The 25,358-nt window shown below is 34.6% G+C and overlaps 1 protein-coding gene across 1 annotated transcript in view; it reads left to right on the forward strand.

The window, feature by feature from the left end:
• ADAMTS19 (ADAM metallopeptidase with thrombospondin type 1 motif 19) overlaps positions 1 to 25,358 on the forward strand; it is a 511,689-nt gene that overhangs the window by 316,028 nt on the left and 170,303 nt on the right. The window contains exons 9-11 of the mRNA XM_007947461.2: positions 3,199 to 3,339; positions 4,939 to 5,089; positions 21,882 to 21,983. Of these exons, the coding sequence (XP_007945652.1) occupies positions 3,199 to 3,339; positions 4,939 to 5,089; positions 21,882 to 21,983 (394 nt within the window). The remainder of the gene's footprint in view (positions 1 to 3,198; positions 3,340 to 4,938; positions 5,090 to 21,881; positions 21,984 to 25,358) is intronic.

Here is a 25,358-nt window from a genome sequence, read left to right on the forward strand (position 1 = left end):
GGTGGTTCAATCCCACCAGCCACTCCTCAGAAGGAAGGTTGGGCAATCTACTTCCATAGTGATACCGCCTCAGAAACCCAAGGAGGGGTGGCTATGAGTCAGATCTGACTCCACACAGTTTTTTTTGTTGCGTTTACTATATTTCAAGTATTGTAGCAGGCATTTTACATCATTCTCATTTGATCCTCACAACAAATGAATCAGGAAAGCATAATTATATGCATTTAACAAATGAGGAAACTAAGGCACATTTACTCATTTATTTATTATTATTTAACTTACCTCTAGGCACTTGAGTAAGGGAAACATAGCTGAATTCTTTCCTTAATTCTAAAAGCTTTCTAATCTACCTCCCAGTGTGCTACAAATTAAACTACTCCATTTCTACTCCATATCATCTCTTGCTTCTCCTTTTCATCTTCAAAGTATGAAAAATATTTATCTTCCTATTTTGTCAATCATTATCCAAATATATGTTGATTCAGACCACATTTGAAGACCATCAATTAGAATATCAAAGATAAGTTTTATTTCCCTTATAGATCAATTTTTCTAATACTAAAGGTGAAAAGTGATATTGAAAAATATATTTTTAGTTTTATTAGACCAAAATTTTCTTACTTATCAATGTTACCAGACATAGTGATATAATTGGTGCTCATTCATTAGTTTATCCCATCCATATTGTTTTCTCCTTTTAAAATTGTATTTAATGGTAGTAATCTTGTTTTAAGTCTTTAGTTTATCATACTGAAAATGGAATATTTTAGTTTGAAAATTTTTGTTTTGGTTTGGGAAAAGACGGGTCATCTACTTGTGATTTCCTTTAGCAAGTTCTATAAAGGTACCTTTAATTTATTATTTAAAAATATAATGTAGATATTCTTGTCATTCAGGATTCTTTATTATGAAAGGCAATTTTATTTATTATCTAAACTATTACAAAATGAGAAAAGGGAATATGTGACTATGCTGCCATCATCTCAAGTTAGCATATACAGAAACAAACTTACTTCTTTCTGCTTCTTCACTATTATCGTTCACTTACAAATAATTGTTTTTAATGGCTACATTATGAAAGTTCCTTGGAAATTATATAAAATTTTTACTGACTAGAAGCACTTCCACACGATGGCTTGGTTCACCATTTCAACATGGGTTTTTAAAGTGTGATTCCTCTATGTCAGCCTCTTAGAGGAATATATTCCTTTCATTAAGACCTTGGAGAGTTAGCTAAAAATAAAAATGTATAAGGCAATGTGGAAAATGCTATAATAGTGCTGTGCACAGAATCTTATGGTGGGAAAAACAGAAGAACATGTAAAGCAAGGTGGAGTTTAGCAAAATAAAACTTCCTTGAGATAGCATATATTTATCTTGATGGATCAAATATAATTCATCCAAAGAAGTTGAAGGAAAGGCACTTTGGCTGGAGGCGGGAGGGCAGCCTAATGGAAATTCATATGCAGAATGTGTAATGGTTAATTGCATAAGTTCTACAGCCATCCACTTCAGTTCAAATATCACCACTTGCTCACTGTATAATCTTGTGGAAATTACTTTATTTCTCATCAACAAAATGGGTCTTATAATAGTTCCTACTTTAGTGGATGATGTAACTCAAGTTTATAAAGCCATTTATATAATATGTAACATATCAAATGCTAAAAAAAATGTATTAATTATAAGAGAAAAAGAAACAATATTTGGGAAATTGCAAGTCATTTGGTATTGCTGAAGAGAACACAGAATAAATGACATGGAAGAAGGTGAAAGGGTTATGTACGATCTTAAAGAGCTGGAAAATGACAGAGGAATGTGTTTTAAATATATCTCACTGGAAGCAGAGTATGGGGCAGGGGAATGAGAAGTAGAGGAATGGGGTGGGAAGAATCGGTGAAGACTGGAGATACAACCAAGTAGAATGCCATAATAATAGTCAAGGCTAAGTATTATAGGAAGTACCTGGGTGGGCCAAATGGTTAATGTGCTTAGTTGCTCACTACAAGGTTGAGGTTTCCAGCTACCCAGGGCTGCTGTGGAAGAAACACCTGGCAACCTACTTCTGAAAAATCAGGCATTTTTTTTACAATTCTGCTCTTGTATACACGAGGTTCACCATGAGTCAGAGTCAGCTCAAAGCAAGAGGTTTAAATGTTATATAATCCTTTTTAATAGTAACAGTTGGAATAGAAAGAACATATGAAGTGACAGTGGAGAGAAATGTTTAGAAAGTAAAATTGTCCAGGCTTGCCACTGATCCAAAAGGAACAAAGCAAACCAGTTGCTGCCTAGTCGATTCTTCCTTATGGAGACCCCATAGGTAGCTGAGTAGAATTGTGCTCATAGGATTTTCAAGGCTGTGGTCATTTGGAAGCTGATCAACCAGGGCTTTCCTCTGAGAACCCTCTGTTTGTGCCCCCCCCCCAACATTTAGTAAATAAAAGAACTTGGGTAATAATTTGGGAGAGCAGGAATAAATGCCAACTAGGACATTCTTGACTTGCCACACAGAGTAGATAGCAAAGACATAGGAAAGAGCAAGAGAGAAAGAAAATAGAAGCGGGAACAGGTTTGAAAGAGAAAATGACGAGTGCAGATTTTAGGCATGCTGCATTAAGATGCTTCTGAAACATTTATATGGAGATGTGAGAGTTTTAGAATAGAGTTCTAGTCTCAAGAAACAGATTTGGGTTTCACCAGAAAGCGTTTGATAGTCAAGAATGTTGTTGGGTTCCCAGGAACAGTTGGTGTTATATGAGGTAGCTGAAAATGGTCTAATGAAATAAATTGGTAATAAATAGTAAGATAGTACAATTTAGCATGGGTTCAGATTTGATAAAAGGTGTGACTAAAGAAACTTCAGGACAGAGCAAGAATCTAATTGTACTTGAATAAAAATTTACTATTTCTGTGCTTTATACGTAGAACTATGTGAAAAATATATTGATATCGGTGACCTAAACATGTCATTTTGCAGGTAGATGGAGAAAGTATTTTCTATTACATAAAAATATTTATCTTTAATGTGGTGTAACAAAATTAAAAAATAAATTAAGCTGTAAGTTTAAACTCCAAAAATAATTTTTACCCCATTATTTTAATTGTTTTTACTGTTCTTTAATTGCAATTATGAAATGTTTAAAAAATATAATACTTAATGCATATTTTTTTTATCTTAATTATATTCTGAATCAGCATGGGCATTAATCATGACAATGATCACCCATCATGTGCTGATGGTCTTCATATCATGTCTGGTGAATGGATTAAAGGACAGAATCTTGGTGATGTTTCATGGTCCCGGTGTAGCAAGGAAGATTTGGAAAGATTTCTCAGGTACTTGAGGTCACTTGTTATTGTTTCATTGTGAATGTTTTTAGTGTGTCTGGACAGGCAATGTGGTGGATTGCAAAGGGCACAAGGAATGAAAAGGAATCAAAGCACTTGATTTCCAATTTTGGCTCTTCTATTGAATCATGGTGTAGATTAGGACACTTTTTTTTTTAACTCATTTGCTTCTCAGTTTCCATATTTTCCAAATAAAAGGATAAACAAAATGATTTGTTAGGTTGAAAAACTACTGTAATGATACAAAAAACAATATCTCACTGTATTTAAATGCCTTATCGGTATCTCCCAATGGAAATATTCTCATTGCTCACCAGAGAACATACCTGTTATCACAAGAAAGCTATTTAACAAAACCTCCATCCTTCCCTATGTCCTTCTAACCTGTTAATCTTTTTTTTTTCATTAAGAAATAAGTTTTACCATTATGTTGTTGTTGTTGTTGTTGTTATGTGCTGTTGAGTCGGACCAGACTCATAGCGACCCCTCCTTGGCTTTCCCTGGCAGTATCATTACGGAAGTAGATAGCCCCATCTTCCTTCTGAGGAGTGGCTGGTGGGTTATAGGAGTCCCCAAACTCCTTTACCACCTTCAATGCTTGTCATACCTAGCTTCTGCCTAGCTGCAGAAGTGAAAAGTATCACTATTGCTCTAATTTTCGTTTTGTAGCACTTGTTCTTTAGTATTCCTTTGGTGGTAAATAATCAAACCTGAAACAGTACATGATATGCAATGGAATTAGAGAGCGAGAGAGAGATGCTTAAGTAGCTCAAAGTCTAATTAAATAAGAATATGCAACCACCTAGCTAGTTAATTTCACTGCAGAGGTAAACTCTATGCATTTTTTTCATACCATTTTAATCCAGAAGCCTGTTTTTCTTGTGAGAAAGGTATTAAAATCTACTAAAATATGATGCTCATTATGTTACTGTAATTCCATCCTGAAATAATGTACAATATATTCTATCTTTGTCTTGATAATCTAGAGAACAACACTGAGAGCATGTGATATTTTTTAACATAACACTTTGTTGTGTCAGTAGCCCTTCAGTGAGTCTGAATGAATTCCTAAGGAACACATATGATATATGACTGTCTTCATATGAATCTAAACTCTGTTCAAATGTCACTTCAGAAATAAGAGCTGTAATACAAATCAGTGTTAAGTGCAAAAATATCCTTACTATTAATACCCGAGAATGCTTTGCATACAATCTTTAAATCCTCAGGTACAGTTATTTTCTTACCTTCACACATTTACATTTGGACACATTACTCTGCTGCTTCTTGATCAAAAATGTATAAATAATACTGACTTCACATGGTTATGTAGACTAATCCATATGAAAACCTAAAGTAAAAAAATTTGTTAACTTAAACATAATTTTTTTTTATTCTTCTTAAATAATTACAAATGATTCTTATCTAGTGAATAAATTCCTCAACCATTCAATAGAACAGCTTACAAATAAAAGTAAGACAATATTTTAAAACGTATTTTAAAAATATTCCCTGTTGATATTCTAACTAATCATAATAGCTTTTTATATTAAATTCAGAATTTTACAATGATCTGTATATTGCCAGGTCAAAGGCTAGTAACTGCTTGCTACAAACTAATCCCCAGAGTGTCAATTCTGTGATGGTCCCCTCCAAGCTTCCAGGGATGACATACACTGCTGATGAGCAATGTCAGATTCTCTTTGGGCCGTTGGCTTCCTTTTGTCAAGAGATGCAGGTAAGGGTCATGCCCAGGTGGGATTTTTTTTTTTAAAAGTATGTTCATGTTGTTGTTTAGAAGTATTTAACAGTTATTGATTGAAAGAAGGGAATAACCTCATTTTAGTGTTAATGGATTAAAAGTATCCCAATCCCAGAAGAAAGTTTTTTTTTTTTCCTAAGCATAGTTTTCTGTATTTTTTTCATTTACCTGTTAGAAGTGATAGATATAAAATGTGGGTATTTAATCAAAGTCAGTATGACATGACCTAGCAATTTCTGTTTAGAAAATGGCACTGAAATCTGGTGGAGGGTCGACGAAAGAGGGGAGGCCTTCAACGAGATGGATTGACACAGTGGCTGCGATGATGGGCTCAAGTATAGCAGGGATCATGGAGCTGGCGTGGGATGGCAGTGTTTCATTCTGCTGTGCATGGGGTCGCTATGAGTCAGAAATGACTCGATGGCACCTAACAACAACAAATTCATATCATGCAGATTCAGTGCTTCTATTTGAAAGCTCCTACTTTCTTAAATGGTAACTCTGCAAAAAGATAATACAAAAAATGTAGTTGTAGCAAAATAACTATATTTTACAATCCTGAAAATAAAATTTAACAAATACATTTTAAAGAAAATTAGAGAATACATTGTCTAAATAGTTGTACTATGGGAAAAAGATAAATTTATGATGGCAAAAAAGGTAAATTTATGATGTGTATGTATCACTGTTCAGAGAGTTGATAATTACTGAAAAGGCCAATTGTTCCAGGTCTATAAAATCTAAAGGATGGAGCAAAAGGAACTTCTCAGTTGATGTTAGAATTTTAACTCTATTTACCCTTTCATCTTTCTTTTTTTTTCCCCTCCTCCTCCTGGCCATCCACTACCTTCCCATCTTGATCTCCCTACTCCTTCCCAACATATGCACATTTTTCTATTTCAGGAATAGAAGGAAGTCATGCTTAGAATAAATTGGTCAGTTATTCCTGAAATGTCTTTCACTGTACCTAAGTTTCCATGATTGTCTTGACAGGAGTCTGGCTTTGTTGAGTATCATGCTGTTTTGGATAATTGGCAGCACAGATAATATTTGTTATAAGGAAAAGACCATATGGTATTGCAACACATCTCATGCTTTCTTTGCTTTGTAATTCTTATCAAAACAGTTATTCACATGCTTGTATATCATTTGGTTATTAGCTATCTCCTGCATTAGTATGTAAGATCCATGAGGACAGAGACAATTTTTCTAGCATCTAGCATAGTGACTGGCACATAGTAGGCACTCACTGAATATTTGACTTATGATTAAAGTGAATTAATATATGAATGAACTAGAGTTGCAAAAATATGGAGTGTGAAATAATGATGTATAGTCTGTAATACTCATTTGGCAAAGTGAGGCTCAAAAGAGAATGATGTGGGTATATGATTATGACTTGATCCCCAAGCATACATCTATGGCAAAGTCTCAGACACTTGGAGCTCATCATTGTGTGTGATAATTATGACAGTAGTCAGTTTGGGCCTGTATGATCTGCCCCTGATACTCTTCCCATATCATTTAATAATTTCATTTACTCTCAAAGCTGGGCCTTTAGACAGCTAAAAAATGTTTTATAATCTTATGTCTTGGTATATGTTAAAATTAATGTTCGATATAGATATGGCTGAATTTGTGGGCAAAAACTTTTATGTGCTGAAACTAATACTGGCTTACTATTTATTTCTATTGCTTTGGGAAACACAGAAGGGTTTCTGTGGTTACTATGATAATATTGCATAGCAGATAGTTATAGTGTACCATATTGATTGACCTGAGAAATGGTAATTTTTCAGGCTTTGTAAAATACCTCAAGTGTTAGAAAAATCAGCAAGTGACTAGCCCCAAATATGATTTTGGAAAAGATTCTTTTCTATAAACACTGTTTTAAAAAGCTTTGTAAAAATTTACTCTTATATCCTATTAGAGTTAGTTAAATTTTACTATGCTATTCTATAATTTCTACCACTAATATGTTAGGTTATTCTAGTGTGGTCGCTTGTGTATTGCTGTGAGGCTGGAGGCTATGCCACTGGTATGTCAGATACCAGCAGAGTCACCCATGGTGGACAGGTTTCAGCAGAGCTTCCAGACTAAGACTGACTTGGAAAAAGGAAGGGGCCATCCACTTCTCAAAGAATTGGCCAGTGAAAACCTTATGAATAGCTGTGAAACACTGTGATATATTACTGGAAAACTTTATGAATAGCCCTGAAACATTGTTCAATATACTGCCAGAAGATGAGCTCTTCAGGTCAGAAGGCACTCAAAATGTGACTGGGGAAGAGCTGCCTCCTCAGAGTAGAGCCAAACTTATTGATGTGGATGGAGCTTTGGGGCCCTCCATTTGCTGAAGTGGCACATCTCAAAATGAGAAGAAACAGCTGCAAACATCTGTTAATATTCAGAACATGGAATGTATGAAATATGAATCTAGGAAAATTGGAAGTTAACAAAAATGAAATGGAATACATGAAGTAGATATACTAGGCATTAGTGAGTTTAAATGGACGGCTTTTGGCCATTTTGAATCAGACAACCATATGATGTACTATGCTGGCAATGGCAAATTGAAGACAAATGGTGTGGCATTCATTGTCAAAAAGAATGTTTCAACATCTATCCTGAAGTACAATTCTGTCAGCAATAGGATAAGATCCATACACCTCCAAAGAAGAGCAGTTAATACAACTATTATTCAAATTTATTCACCAACCACCAAAGCCAAAGATGAGGAAATTGAAGATTTTTACCAACTTCTGTAGTCTGAAATTGACCAAACATGCAGTCAAGATGTGTTGATTATCGCCAGTGATTGGAATGCAAAAGTTGAAAACAAAAAGCATCACTGATAGTTGAAAAATATGGCCTTGGTGATAGAAATAACACTGGAAGATCACATGATAGAACTCTGTAAGACCAATGATTTATTCATTGCAAACACCTTTTTTCAACAAGATAAACAATGGGTATACATGTGGACTTCACCAGATGGAGTACACAGAAAGCAGATAGACTACATCTGTGGAAAGAGGAGATGGAGAAGCTCAATATCTTCAGCCAAAACAAAGCCAGGATCTGACTATGGAACAGACCATCAATCGTTCATTTGCAAGTTCAAGTTGAAGCTGAAGATGATTAAAAGAAGTCCACAAGAGCCAAAATATGACCTTGATTATATCCCTCCTGACCTGAATTTAGAGACCATCTAAAGAATAGATTTGATGCATTGAACACCAGTGACTGAAAACCAGAAGAATTGTGGGATGACATCAAGAACATCATCCATGAAGAAAGCAAAAGGTCATTAAAAAGATAGAAAATTAAGAAAAGACAAAATTGAATGCCAGAAGAGACTCTGAAAATTACCTTGAATAGAGATGGAAGCAAATGGAAGAAAGAAATGACAAGAGAAAAGAGTTGAACAGAAGATTTCAAGGAGCAGCTCGAGAAGGCAAAATCAATTATTATAATGAAATATGCAATGATCTAGAGTTAAAAAACTAAAAGGAAAGAACACGCTTGGCATTTCTCAAGCTGAAAAGAACTGAAGAAAAAATTCAAGCCTCAAGTTGCTATGTTGAAAGATTCTATGGAAAGATATTGATTGATGCAGGAAGCATAAAAAGAAGATTGAAGGAATACAGAGTCACTGTACCAAAAAGAATTGGTCATTGTTCATCCATTTCAGGAAGTGGCGTATGATCAAGAACCAATGATTTTGAAGGAAGAAGCAAAGCTGTGCTGAAGGAATTGGTGAAGAACAAGGCTCCAGGAATTGATGGAATAGCCATTGAGATGTTTCAACAAATGGATGTTGTGCTGGAGGTACTCACTCATCTGTGGCAAGAAATCTGGAAGACAGCTACATGGCCAACTGACAGGAAGAGATTCATATTTGTACCTATTCCAAAGAGAGGTTATCCCACAGAATGTGGAAATTATCGAACAATATCATTAATATCACATGCAAGTAAAATCTTGCTGAAGATTAATAAAAAACGTTTGCAGCAGTATATTGACAGAGAACTTCCAGAAATGCAAGCTGGATTCAGAAGAAGACATAGAATGAGGGATATCATTGCTGAGTTCAGATGGATCTTAGCTGATAGGAACGAATACCAGAAAGATGTTTACTTGTGTTTTATTGACTATGCAGAAGCATTTGATTGTGTGGATCATAACAATTTGCAGATAAAATTGAGAAGAATGGGAATTCCACAACACTTAATTGTGCTCACAAGGAACTTGTACCCAGAGGCTGTCATTCGAACAGAACAAGGGGATATTGCATGGTCTACAATCAGGAAGAGAGTGCCTCTAGGCTGTATCATTTCACCATACTTAATTCAATCTGTATGCTGATCAAATAATCCGAGAAGCTGAAGAAGAATGCAGCATCAGGATTGATGGAAGACTCATTAACCACCTGCAATATGCAGATGACACAACTTTGCTTGCTGAATGTGAGGATCATTTGGAGCCCTTACTGGTGAAGATTAAGGACTACAGTCTACAGTATGGATTACATCTCAGCATAAAGAAAACAACAATCCTCACAGCTCCACCAATAAGCAGCATCACAATAAATAGAAAAACAATTGAACTTGTCAAAGATTTCTTATTACTTGGATCCACAGTCAACACCAATGGAAACAGCAGCCAAGATATTAGACAACATATTGCACTGGGAAAATCTGCTGCCAAAGACCTTTTTCAAGTGCTGAAGAAAAAAAAGTCTTTTTGAAGACTAAGGTGTGACTAACCCAAGCCATTGTATTTTGAATCACCTCATATGCATGTTAGAGCTTGGCAATGAATAAGGAACACCAAAGAAGAGTTGATGCTTTTGAGTTATGGTGTTTGCCAAGAATACTGAAGGTACCAAGGACTGCAAAAAGAACTAACAAATGTTTCCTGGAAGATGTGCAGCCAGAATGCTACTTGGAAGTGAGAATGACCAGACCTCGTCTCACCTACTTTGGTCATTTTGTCAGAAGGGACCATTCCTTGGAGAAGGATATCATGCTTGGTAAAGTGGATTGTCAACAAAAAAGAGGAAGGCCCTCAACGAGATGGATTGACAGTGTTGCTGCAACAATGGATTCATGTATATTGAGGATTGTGAGGCTGGCAGAGCCATAGGGTCAGAGCTGACTGGACAGCACTTAACAACAACAATGTTCTATAATTTTAAACTCTAAAATATATATTAGATTGTATGTTTATATCATATTACATTGAATGACTGTTAAAAGAACTAACAGGTCTGTCATAGAGGAAGTGCAACCAGAATGCTCCTCGGAGGCGATAATGGTCAGACTTCGTCTCACATACTTTGGTCATGTTGTCAGAAGGGACCATTCCCTGGAGAAGGATGTCATGCTTGGTAAGGTGGAGGGCCAACGAAAGAGAGGAAGGCCCTCAACGAGATGGATTGACATGGTGGCAGCAGCAATGGGCTCAAGTATAACAAGAATCATGGAGCTGGCTCAGGACGGGGCGATGTTTCGTTCTGCTGTGCATAGGGTCACTATGAGTCAGAGACAACTCAACAGCACCTAACAACAACAAAAATATGTTCAATTACTTGTTTATAATATAATTCTTATATTAATATTTGTCATAGTAATCACTCAAATAACAAATTCAGGCCTAGAGAAGTTAAATAGCATGTCAAAGTTCATATACTTAAGAGGAAGTGCCAGATGCCAACACAGATCTCTGTACATCCAAGGAGGAGGACATTGTAACCATTATGCTTTACTATCTCCTACAGAATCCAGTCTTCTTTATATATTGTCTTCTGTATAGAGAAAATCTTAGGTCAGTCCCTGTATTTAAACTGAATTCATTTTATCTGCTACAGTACACAGACTATAGAGTTTAACAACAATCTTAGTTTCCTTTATTATTCTAGGTGATTTATTTTACTTATGTGGTTATTTCACGCTAACACACCTGCACTACTTTTTTTCCTATGTCTGAAAATATAGCTGTTTATTTTGGGGTGTTTAAATCTATGTTTTTCAATTTCCTGAGATATTGCCTTATTGTAGGCTTTAAATATCTAGAAATTTTCTCATTTTTTTCCTAAAATTTTATGTATAAGTGACATTTTTATTTATAATATCATTACCAATTTTTTTAAGTTACATTTATAAACAATTTTGTATTATTTATCCAGGTAAATTTAAAAAATAATAATAATAATACCAGAAAGTGCAGGATTGGACAGGCTCAGGAAAACAGTGCCTCCAGGTTGAGTTTGATTTGAGCTCACTGACTTGAGAGGTGGGAAAGTTGGCCTTAACAGTGGTTCTGCCTCTCATTAGCTGTGTAACCTTAGTTGCACTCTTTTTCTTTCTAAGCCACACTTTTATTGAATAAGAAGTGGTACTACATTATCATACAAAGCTTTTCTTAGAGCAAAGAGACTGGGCTTCTGTGATTCTAAAATAGTACTCAAAAACTGCCCTTGAAAGTCATCATTCTGGTCCCAAATCAGTACAGCATGCAAAATGTAGGAGCCAGGTAGATATATAGATAGAGATGATATAGATAGATAGATAGATAGATAGATAGGTGGGTAGGTAGGTAGATAGATAGAGCTATAAAAGGTAATACTTATATTGATTTGACGAATATGTATTGAGTTCCAAATACTTTCCATGGACTGAGACCTAGGTCACTACATTATGTGGAGGCTGGGCAGATGAGGGGAAAGCGACAAACAACTCTGGAGATGTCTGGTGAGATAAGAAAAGAACCAAGAAAAAGATCCTGGAGATTAAGCAAAGACATTTGCAAAGAGGAAGTGATCTGCTGTGCAAAAAGCTGAAGACAAGTAGAATAAAATTACCTTAAAAGGTTTGGCACACTATTACTTGAAACAATCTTGAAATTCCTGAGATGAAATAGCTATAAATGTAGAAGACTGAAGAGTTCTTTTGTCAAGCCTACATGTGCTGTTGAGTCAGCACTGACTTACAGCAACTCTGTTCAACAGAACGAAACAGTCCATGGCCCTGCACTATCCTCACAATTTTTGCTATGGTTGAGCCCATCATTGCAGCCACTCTTCAATCCATCTCCTTGAGAGTCTTTCCCTTTTTCACTGACTCTCTACTATAACTGGCATTATATCCTTCTCTAGGGACTAGTCCCTTCTGGCAACATAACCAAAGTATGAAAGACAAAGTTTGGTCATTCTCATTTCTAAGAAACATTCCAGCTATACTTCTTCCAGGACTGATTTGTTCATTCTTTTGGCAGTCCATGGTATTTTCAGTATTCTTCACCAACACCACAATTCAAAGGCATCAATTCTTCGTTGGTTTTCCTTATTCACTGTCCAGCTTTCACATGCATGTGAGATTATTGAGCTATACATATATACTTTCAAATGGATCTATGTGGAGTCACCATACCTGCCAATCTGCCATCTAGGTTTTATACAAAATAAATGTAGAAGGTAAGCTCCATGACATCAGAGATTTGGTGAGTCCCTTTTCACCATATTTCTAGCGCCTAAAAGAGTGCTCAATAAATATTTCTGAAATAAATAAATGAATCAATTGAATGATGGAGTGATGATTCTAACTTTCACAAATGTAAATATTCTCACACATGTGACAATAACCTCAAATAATAATGTAATGACTTTATTAAAGCCAATCCAAAATAACACCAGAGAAGTACATACTCATTAGAACAATAAACCATACAAAATTAAAAGGGCACAGCATTTTCCCAGGGATAAATCTCAGAAGACAGGTTGTTGTTGTTGTTGTTATGTGCCGTCGAGTCGGACCCGACTTATAGCGACCCCTCCTTGGGTTTCCGAGGCAGTATCACTACGGAAGTAGATTGCCCCATCTTCCTTCCGAGGAGTGGCTGGTGGGTTTGAACCGCCAGCCTTCTGGTTAGCAGTCAAGTGCCTTAGGCACTATACTACCAGAGCTCCTCAGGTGATAGGAAGGCATAGGAAAGAAGGACAAAGGAAAATGGTAAACATGTGAAGGACATGAAAAGAGTTCTATTACATTGTGGATATTGTAGTCAATGGCACAGAATAAAATGTGTATGAATTGTTGAATGGAAAACCAATTTGCACTGTAAACTTTCACCCAAATAACAATTATTTTTTTATAAAAGAGAGCCAACCAATCAGGGCAGATAGCTTATGTTTTGAACTTACATATGAGTTAGACATCTTGTGATCATTTTGTTTCTAATCAATTACAAGGCATACCTCATTTTATTGCACCTTGCTTTATTGCACTTTGTAAATACTGACTTTTTCATAAATTGAAAGTTTTTGGCAACCTTGCACTGAGCAAGTCTATCAGAAACATTTTCCCGCAGCACATACTCACTTCATTTCGTATCTCTGTGTTACATTTTTGTGATTCTCACAATATTTAAAACTTTTTGTAATGCTATCGCACACTTAATGACTATACTATGGTGTAAACATTATTTTTATATATACTAGGAAACAAAAAAAATGGTGTGACTCACTTTATTGTGACATTTACTTTATTGCAGTGCCCTGCAACTGAACCTACAATATCTTTGAGGTATTCCTGTAAATAAGTATCACGCTCTATGGAGCAAGAGTTCAAAATCATTTTTCTGGTAGAATCTTAGAAACAATATAAATTTGAATCCGCCAATGGCAATTGCTCCATAGCATCTGAATTAGATATTGTCCTTCCAGACTTGTAAACAATATTTACACAGAAGCTCTAAGGACTAGACAGCAACTGAAACAGCCAAAAGGACTCCCAACATTGTATACATGTTGATCTACTTAATTCTATAAATTTAGAATAAACAACTTACATCTGCAAAACTTTTGAAGCCACAACTGTGCAAATCTTGTGCAATATCTTGATCCCAGAAATAACAGCTGGCTCTTCTGCATTAATATGTACATGTTAAATTCTTAGATGACTTTAATCCTCAGTCCTAAGCAGTTGCTGCCTCGGCAGCATCTGGCATCTTGTGGCTGAACCAGCTTCAATCGTATCAAGTCCTTATAATCGGCATCTGCAATTACATATCCTGGCTTAGAATACAGAGATATGGAGATATGCTTCCTAGGAACAGTAGAAACATGCCTAAGGCACTTGACTGCTAACCAGAGGGCTGGCAGTTCAAACCCACCAGCCACTCCTTGGAAGGAAGATGGGGCAATCTACTTCCATCGTGATACTGCCTCAGAAACCCAAGGCGGGGTTGCTATGAGTCGGATCTGACTTGACGGCACATAACAACCACAACAATTATGAGTAGGAAGCAAGTGTGATAAAAATGGAAGAGATCCAGGACACTTAAGGTTCTGTCTTTGTTTTTGGACCAGGAACATTGTGAGTTGCATATAAATTATGTAGAAAACTTTCTAGTATAATTGAATGATATGAACATGGAAATGTCCAGTTTACTTTCTCTTAGATCTACTTGACATCAAAACATTTAGAACTTTCTAAATCCTCTCATGTGCTCCAATAAGCTAATTGGCATTGACAATGAGGTACCTTATGAGGAATTCCAGAGGGCACAGTGTCTGTGATTTGGCATTGTGAATTCTAAAGGCAACAGGAATTTGGAATTAAAAAGCAGTCCTTGATGGCTAGTAGTGCTTTGGGCATATAAAACAGCATCATTGATAAATTATATCAAGATTGGATAAGGTACAGATTTTAAAGATCTTTCTTTCTATAAAGACAATTAAGTTATAGTGGGTAAAACCACTGAGCATTGACTCTGTCTGTTCTGTGATATAATCAAAGCTTCATCTTAATCTTAGGACCTTTATCCTACACAATCCATGGGTACATATCATGAGTTTAAGGACACTTTATTTGATAAGACAATCCAGCTTATTGACATAGGTCCTCATTCTTTTTAAGTCCCTACCTGTTTAAATTATCTGTTTTTCAATTTTCTATTTTTCTTACTGATTTGCAGTTCTTCCTGTGTTCTAGATGATAATTCCTTTATAGTTGTAAATAATGAGTTGTGTCTGTATTAACTTTGTATACAGTGTCCCTTGTCCTTTATTATTTTGTTTTTCATATTCTATTTCTTTTATTACCCACTAGGTTCTTGAGCAGGCTGTTATTCAGTCTTTATGTATTTTTTTCCCTAATCTTCCTATTATTGATCTCTAATTTTATAGTGTTGTGATGTGAGAGGATGCTTTGTAGTATTTCAATGTTTAAAATGCATTAAGGCTTGTTTTGTGGCCTAATGTATGGTCTATTCTGAAGAATGATCCATGTACATTGAAAAAGAATGTGTATTGTGTTTTTTTGGATGTCGCTGTTGTTTTTGTTATGTGCCATTGAGTCGGACCTGACTCATAGTGACCCCTTCTTGGGTTTCTGAGGCAGTATCACTACTGAAGTAGATTGCCCAACCTTCCTTCCGAGGAGTGACTGGTGGGTTTGAACTGACAGCCTTCCAGCTAGCAGTCAAGTGCCTTAGGCACTATACTACCAGAGCTCCCAAAGTGTGCTATTGCTGGGTGTGGTAGTTCAGTTTGTGTGACATCTTGGCTAGGCCTGGTTGAGTGGCTGGGCAGCTGGATGTAGGATTCCCCATGATGACACTGGTAATCAACTCAATGATGGAATCTACTGTGAGCAGCTGAGTAGCTGCCTTAGGGAATGTGGTCTGCTTCCTGTATATAAGCAGATGCCTTGGTGAATGATCTCTAGTTTATGGCATGCTTGGACCCTGCATATAGCCTTGTTGTTGTTCAGTAGCCTACCATGCTCTGCCAACTTTGGGACTTACAATGGACTTGAATTAATGACCTGCATGTGGTTTGGTAACATCAGGACTGTGCCATTTTACTTGTCAGTCTTGGGTCTGGCAGCCTCAGTAGCCAACAGCTGTCTGAGTGAAGAAAATCTCTAGCTCCAGTGGGCTGGGAGCAGGAAGCAGAGCTGAAACCCAAGGCAGAGGGGCTTTCACCCAGCTCCTAGAGCCTGGTACTTTGAACTCGGACTTAAAGCCTCCAAACTATAAGAGAATAAATTCCTGTTTATTAAGGCCATCCCATTTGTGTTATATTTCTGTCAGAGTGGCACTAGGTAACCAGAACACTGGGTCATATGGCAATTCTATATTTAACTTTTTGAGGAATTGCCAAACTCTTGTCCACAGTGACTATACAATTTTACAATTCCACCATCAATGAATGAGGATTCCAGTTTCTCCACATCCTCACCAATACTGTTTTCTTTTTTTAAAAAATCATAGCCATTTTAGTGGTGTGAAGTGATATTTCATTGTGGTTTTTATTTGTGTTTTATTTGTCTTTCCCTAATTAGCTCCTTATGGAGCTCTGGTGGCATAGTGCCTAAGGCATTTGACTGTTAACCAGAAGGTTGGCGGTTCAAACCCATGAAATGCTCCGTGGAAGGAAGACGGGGCAATCTAGTTCTGTAAGATTTGTTGTTGTTGTTGTTGTTGTTGTTGTTGTTGTTGTTGTTGTTGTTGTTGTTATGTGCCGTCAAGTCGGACCAGACTCACAGCAACCCCTCCTTGGGTTTGTGAGGCAGTATCACTACAGAAGTAGGATTGCCCAACCTTCCTTATGAGGAGAGGCCGGTGGATTTGAACCGCCAGCCTTCTGGTTAGTAGTCAAGTGCCTTAGGCACTATGCTACCACCTTGAAAACCCAATGGGTGTTGCTATGAGTCACAGTGAACTCAATAGCAGTGGGTAATAAGTAATATAATCCCTTGGTAGTGCAAACAATTAAGTGTTTCTTCCTGATGTGTGCTATTATAAATATTCCTTTTCAGCTCATAGGTTCATGTTTTGGCTATAGATTTTCCTTCCCATACTTATTACTCAACTTGTACCACTAACGGTGTTGAAGTATGTGAAGTAGGGGAGGTGAAAGAGAACACATCAAACAACTTAACTGGCAGTGGGCAAATATTCTCTGTTAAGGGATATAGTTTCTAAAATACAAATGAGCAACATTTCTAGCATTTCTTTGCATGAAAAAAGTTTACAAATTAATGGCTAAAATCTAATTATTTTTGCTTTGTGTACTCAATGTTTATTTAGACTTACCCTGGTCCTTATTGGGAGCTCTGGTGGCATAGTGCCTAAGGGATCTGACTGCTAACCAGAAGGCTGGTGGTTAAAACCCACCAACCACTCCCTGGAAGGAAGGTTGGGCAATCTACTTCTATAGTGATACTGCCTCAGAAACCCAAGGAGGGGTTGCTATGAGTCAGACCTGACTCCATGGCAGCAGGTTTTTTTTCATCCTTATTATTCTTTTACTTTTCAAACCTTCTGCCTTTCAGACCTTCCTTCTAGATCATATTTCTTCTTCTTGAAGTATATCATGTAGAAGTTCCTTTTGGGTGAATCTGTGGGTGGTAAATGCTCAGTTTTTGTTTCCTTGAAAGAATCTTTATTTAACATTCAGTCTTGAATGAAAATTTAGCTGAGTTCAGGAATCCAGATTGACAGTTATTTTTTTCAGGTTTTCAGTTTGAATATACCATGTATTCACTTCCTTACAATAGTGCCAAAAAGACATCTTTTTCATGTTCCTAGTCTTAAAAGAAACTTTCAACATTTCAGTGTTTATTATGATGTTTGCTGGACATTTTTCATAGATGTGTTTTAATTATAAATAAATTTACTCTTTTACTAGGATTATTTTTTTAAATGAATCAGTATTAAAAAGTATATTGTATACTTTGTATCCATATATGTATATATATAACATAGATTTTTAAGTTATTGAGGTAGTTGATTACATTAACCAAATTCTTAATAATAAGCCAATCTTTTATTCCTATGATAAGCACAGCTTGATCATAGTGTATTGTATTTACTTTATATTTGTTAGCTTCAGTCTGTTAGTATTTGTTTATGATATTAAAGCTAAGCTAATTAATGAGGTGGGTCACTAATTTCTTTTTCTTTTTTTTTTTTAAATCCATGTCTAGTATCTTAGAGTGAATTTAGAAGAGTTTCCTCTATTTGTTTTCTGTAGAGAATGTGTGTAAGTTCACAATAAAAATTTACTGAATAAGTTTTAGTTTATAAACCATGTATATTCCTTATGGGAAGTTTTTTTTTTTTTTTTTTTTTTTAACAATCTTAACTTTGACATGGCTGTAGAACTGTTCAGCTTTTATATTTCTTCTAGGTCCATCTGAGTAAGTTTTAATTTCCTAATATTTTTATACTTCATATACATTGTCAAGTTAAGTGAGGAAAAGTTGTTAATAATGTCTTCCTACTTAAAAAATAAAACTCTACAATATTTGGAATATTTATATTTCTGATTATATTTATTTTTTGCCTTCTGTTTTTTTTGTTTAACTTTTATTTTTATTAGTATTTACAAAGAACACGATTTCAGCTTTTTATTTTTTCTTTTGAGCATTTTCTATTCTTTTTTTCTTTCTTCCTCTTCCTTAAACTCTCTCTGTCCCTAATAATATTCAGAAAATAATAGTTTTGAAAAATTACTCCATGACTGAATTACATTTGCATCACATGGTAAGTCATTGAAACAAGATTTTCAAATCTTATACATGTCACTGAAAAATCAACATGTCCAAGGATTAATTACTTCTTACTTCTATGTATAAAACCAAAACCAAACTCACTGCCATCAAGTAGATTCGCCTCATAGAGACCCCTCCTTTGGTTTCTGAGGTGGTTTCTCTACCAAAGTAGATTGTTCAATCTTCTATGTATATACAAGTGATTTTTTTTTTTTAATTGCTGTAAAGAAAGACATGGATATAGGACCTTTAAAGGTAAATTTCATGACATTTATACTTAGACAATTAACCTTCCATTAAATATATAGCATATTCTTGTCAATATTTTCAAAGCCTACTTGAAATAAATACAGAATTCATACTATATGACTTTAATGCCTTCTCTTTTCATAAAGGAATGGAAAAGGAATGTTGTATTATTTTTTTATTAGTTTGTGAGGAAATGCTGAGTTATATGTTTCTGTTGTAGAGTCTTATGCAGAATATTTTAAGTTTTTATCTAAGTGAATATAAAAAAAAATGGTTTCAACAATGAATTTGAAACAATAATACATAGTTCTAACTTGTGGAACATTTGAAGAGTATTTTGTTGCATCAAAATTGCTGAATGCTCCTTATCTGAAGGAATGGCTTACTACTGTAACATCACAAGTCTAAGACATTCCACCAGTCAAGGTTAAAACAATCCTTACTGTTTCTTCAACATTTTCTTGCCTTACTTTTGACAGTTTAGTTTGAACTCCTGAATTAGTGAGTTACTGCTAAGAATGAGGCTGTGATTTACTTACCATAAGATTCCTAGGCCTGCAGAACATTAAGGGTAAATGAGATCTCTTCTATGGGAGATTTATTCTATGTGGCTGTGCTTATCTTGAAAAGCTGCCAAGTTTGCTTTTATGCTCTCAGTGGGAATCAATTAGAGTACCTGCTGTTTTGAATAGCAGATAATAGTGGAAGGTCAGGATTTAGACCACCAAGACTCTTCAACAAGCAACTATTATTTTAAAACTACACTATAGAAGATTTTCTTTCTAGTTCAGAATACATTGATTAACTAATGACTTTGACTAAAATTATTCTTGTTACACACACCTAAGCTTTATTCAGTGTAACTAGAGCAAGTTTATTTTTTAATGGAAAATTCAGCATTTTGACCTAATTAAACTAACCCCGACTGAGGTAGAAAATTTAACAGGCCCATAACAAAAGAAGAAAACTAACAATTCAAAAAAAAAAAAAAAAAAAAGCCAACAAAACAAAAACCCACACATTTTCCTGAATTAAAATCATCAGTTTAGAATTCAGTTAATTGAAATATAAAATGTTTCCAGAAAGTACATGATGAGCAATTGATGTTTGTTTATTTTTAAGAGTCTAAAAATATTTCAAACTCACTGCTGTATAGTCAAATCTGACTCACAGCAACCCCTCCTTGGGTTTCCAAAGTGGTATCACTACAGAAGTAGATTTTCCAATCTTCCTTCCAAGGAGTGACTGGTGAGTTTGAACTGCCAGCTTTCTGGTTAGCAGTCAAATGCCTTAGGCACTAAGCCACCAGAGCTCCCAAAATATTTCAAAGTGATTTGATTTAGCTATGATTTCTTAGATGAGTTTTTGGTAAATTGTATATGTAAATAAAAGTACATAAGCTGAGCTAAAACACATCCCAATAATGACAAGACATATTTCTTTGAAATGATTTGAAGCAGAAAAAACATCAGTGACACCAGATAAAATAAGTTTGATTCAATGTTGTATTCTCCATTGACTATTAAATTTATATATCTATAAACAGTTCAGAATTCTAAATTTAAAAATAAATTTAAAATAAGATAAAAATATTTTGGGACTTGTGGTAAATTCAGTGTTAAAGTTATAATCAGTTTGAAAGATTAGCTTAAATGTATCAGATTTAAGCTATAATTTACCTTAGTTTTCTTGTCTTTTATAATCTATTTTGACCATCACCACCACAGTAAGCCTTCTAAAATAGTCTTTTTGCTTTATTAATTTCCTGTGGAAACTACTAAGTGGCTTTCTCTTTTCTACAAATAAAAATCTTTGGTATTCCCTGGAATTCAAGGTCCTTTTCTTCTGTCTTTTTCATTTTGTTTTTCATTACTTCCTTCCGTATGTGCTTTTTCCCCTCACGCTGGTCTTCTTACCCTTTCCTACATCATTCACATTGCCACTGTTTCTGTCTCTTCTGACCTGTTCTCTTCCCTCATACAGACGTTTTTCACCTTTGCCCTATATCTGGATAAATAGTAATACAGTCATCTTCACTTCAAATTAAATATCTTGATCACCTTTAGATTACCCTCATGGATTCTAGATTTCCATGTGTTTGTTAATGATATGCTTGTGTCTGTAAAACTTCAATCATGCCACAGAAATAGAAAGTCTTAAAGAATGTTTCATCGTGTCTTGTCTCTTCTCTGTGTGTGTGTGTGTATGTGTGTGCATGTGTATGACTGTATGGCTCTGGACTGGCTACGAGTAGACCTGTACTTAGGTTTCTGACACTGTCTTCTTGAGCTTCCGCCAAGTTCTCTTCTTTGTCACTTTTTCTCTTCTGCTTTATTGCAGTATTTTTTTTTTTTTTTTTTTTTTTTTTTTTTTTTTTTTTTTTTTTGTTTCTTTCAACTTGTCCCTATAGAAAGTTAACTGCATCCTGAAAATCTAAAGCTCATCTACACTGAGGTAAAAATGACTCAGAACAAGTTACAGAAATGTACACACAAAGAGTCACTATGTTGTGTCAAGGACCAAAATTATGTGATGCAGTAATACAGTACTAACTAAGGAATTTAAGCATAAAGCAGAGAGAGCTTAAGTGAGGATATGTTTTAGAGCAGGAGGTACTAAATTCATACTACAGACACAATTGCCTTTTCTTGGAGTCTTGGTCATGTGGCATGAAAAATTAGTTTTGCTTATTATGTTATAGTGAACCTTGCAAAGCCACATGTGTTTTATTTAAAGAAATTGTAGAATTTACTTTTGTTAAAGAGATATTTTGTTTTTTATCTAGTCATCTTTCCATCACTGTCATACACTGTTTTAATTATAAGTTAATGCTAAAAGTTTCATCATATTTTCTTCAAATAATCTGTTGTTCTATCTAAACAACTTTCTCAAAAATTATGAACTTAACCTCAAAAATGCAATTCCCTCTCTTATTAGTTATTGCTCTCTTGTTTCAGCATGTTATTTGTACAGGATTGTGGTGTAAAGTAGAAGGTGAGAAAGAATGCAAAACCAAACTAGATCCACCGATGGATGGAACCGATTGTGATCCTGGTAAGGTAAGTCATCAATCTCCTGAAGTGAATAAAAATATTAAATGAAATAAGAAATTTGCATTTACTTTGCGGATTTTCTTCTGCTAGTTACATATGTCTTTGTTTCAACACTGACGGAATATTCTCATTGTCTAAAAAAAATTCAGCATTTCATCTTTTAAAAATCTGATCTCTTTATGTTCTTTCAAATTCCTGGTTGTTTTGTTAATACTGATGTGGTTGTTTCTATTGTTAATGGTTATGCTGAGAGTCAGATATATGAATGATTTTGACAGCAAAGTTAATGCATATAATTTTTACTATTTAAATTAAACATTAGTAAAATAAACACAAATAATAGAATAATTAATAAAACTACTCAGACCTGATGAATTCTTTAGGGTATAAAATAGTATCTCAGGAGAGCTACTGAATATTAGTAATTTTTCCTTGTCAATTTAAGAATCAATAATATTTTCCAATGGAGATTTTAGATTAGTGACTATTTGGTTTTCTTAGTTGTTTAACACAGCTGAAACCAATCCTATGGTTGCTAGACTTGGAATCGACTTGATGGAAGTGGGCTTTTAAGTTGTTTAATGTGTGTCATAAGGCTACAGGAATTTATATACACTTTCAGATAAAAATAATTGCTTTTGAAAAATAAATTTACTATCAAAGAATATGAAGTTAGGTATGTCCTATATATATTTATAATCAAGTTTAATTTAATCAAGAGATAGTAGTTCAATAGTTTGCATAATTTTATAATTGTTATTCTTTGAAATTCAAGTGGAATGGTCACCACATTACCACTCAATATAAAGTAAGAAACCTCACTGGTGAAGAACATGAACTTTTATTATATTTGAAAAGAAACGGTAAAATAAAACATCTTCAGTTACTTGGTGTGAATTATTTTGGGAAAAATATGTGAAGTGTTTTTAAATAAAAAAACATCAATTTGAAAATGAACTGAAATTAGCCATTCAAGTTCTAGAAATTTGTCTTAGCGGAATATACATGTACAGAAATACACACACATACACACACACCATCCTTATGTAGGGTGAAATTTGTAATGGCAAAAAATTAATATATATATATATATATATATATATATTTGTCAGTAGTGAAGTGGTTACAGTGTAGCTGTTAAAAAAAAAAAATGAGGTAGATATATAGATACTACCATGGCAAGACCTATGAAATATGGCTGTTAGTACATAGACATGTCAGAAGAATTCATACTTTTTGATTCCGTTTGAGATTTAAGAAAAAAAACGAAGTGACTATATACAGATGTGAATATACCCAGTTACACACACACACACACAAAGATGTACTTGTAACGTCCTAGTAAATTGTTTGATAATATAAGCTTACAGCCATTATTAGTGGTAACCTTTTCAGCAGGAAGTGGAATTGATGGATAGGAGTAAGGCATTAGTAGTTGAGGGTGAATTTAACTTTTCTCCATACCTTCTTAATTGTTTAAATATAGTCATGTAGTTATTTATTATGTCTATAATTTCTTTAATTAAAAAAGTACAAATTGTTAAAATCCCCCAAAAAATTATTTTAAAGAATAAAGAAGTTTTATCACTAGAGACTATTAATAACAAAATGGTTTCTTGGATGGGAACTTCTGTGAAATATCAGTCTGTTGTTTACAGACTATGCCAAATATTATTCCGTGAGCTTAAATGCAGAGTCGGTATTTGGGCCTGTTTTACTTCCTTTTTTAAAAAATTATAAATAAAAATATAATAAAGTTTGTACGTAAGGCAAGCCTTATATATTATTATGAGGAATTTATTTCTTGAATCGTAAAATACTTCACCAGCAATAATTTTATCATCACTCAAGCACAAATACCATAATAAACAAATATAACCAAATATTCAGCCATAATTCCTTAAACATCCTGCAATCCACCCATCTTACTTAATTCTTCTTTAGCTATATAAAATATCTTCATTCTTATAATCTAGCATACTAAATTTTTTTTTATTGTTTTGTCTTATTATGTTCATAAGAATAATTAGAAGAGACTTCAGGTCTCTAAAATAATCTTGCTCTTTCATCAATTAAAACTGCAATTACTCATCAATTGTAAAATATTTAATTTCCCTATAATTATGCTTATGATTTTTTGTTAGTGATTCTGTTATACTTTGTATATTGAAGTAACTATGAACTTCTCAGTTCCTCAGACCATGTGAACTTCTTCAAATATCCATCTGTTCCAAGTGTTGTAGCTGCCATCATAGAAATGGTTTCCAACATCGCTGTTGAGTATGGGAGTGCTAAAATATTTGAATGCTTGCAACTCTCCTAAACACTGCTAGCTCAGGGGATTGCAAATCAAGAAATAGATCTGGAGATTTTGCATTTTATAATACTGCCATGCTGTTAATTTAGCTGCATAAATCAATTTCATCTAACAGTATACAATGAAATCTGAGAAGATACCTACAGAATTGTATGTTTCAAAATTATTTTGAATATACTGATTTATACACTATTTATAAATATTTATAAGTGTCATGTACCAAATTAGAAGACTTAATAATGTTTTCTCTCTTCCCCTTTCTCTTGATAATGCTATCATTTATGTTTACACTTTTATTTCATAGAGATTAAAGAGTTGATAAATAATAGTGATACCACCTCAGAAACCCAAGGAGGGGTCGCTATGAGTCGGGTCCTACTCGACGGCACATAACAACAACAACAAATAATAGTAAAAAGCAACAAATATATATTTTTAATTTATTTTCTGGGAGTAGGGATGGTAGGGCTTTTAAAGACCAATTTGCTAGAATTTTGGATTGTTCTGTCAGGGTCTAAATAATATATTTTGGTCATTTATTTTCCCAGATTATCATTATCATTCATTATTAAAAATACTGAGGAATGTCATATCCTACCACAAATGTGCATATGTTGAGAGCTTTTGCCTTCCTTTTTCCTTCTCTCTCTTCTAACATGTGAACAAAGAGATTTTATTATAGAATAATGAGGCTCTTTGGTCATCCTTATGAACCTTTTTCAGTCATTTATTTTCATGAACTTCTACACATATCCACATAAAAACTGGGGAGAATAGAATAGAAATATAGTCAATGTCAAGGACTAGTAGTGTAGTGCGTAAGGCACTTGACTGCTAACCAGAAGGCTGGTGATTCAAACCAACCAGTCACTCCTCAGAAGGAAGATGGGGCAATCTACTTCCGTAGTGATACTGCCTCGGAAACCCAAGGAGGGGTAGCTGTGAGTCAGATCCTACTCGACGGCACATAACAACAACAGCATGTATCAGTTATCATTTTCATATATCATACTGACTTAGTAGAAATGACAGACTTGAAGTTGTGTAACAATATCATTTTTGGA

Source organism: Orycteropus afer, unplaced genomic scaffold, assembly GCF_000298275.1.
Source record: "Orycteropus afer afer isolate SDZICR_OR568_19922 unplaced genomic scaffold, OryAfe1.0 scaffold00185, whole genome shotgun sequence".
In the NCBI taxonomy this organism is placed as follows: domain Eukaryota; kingdom Metazoa; phylum Chordata; class Mammalia; order Tubulidentata; family Orycteropodidae; genus Orycteropus; species Orycteropus afer.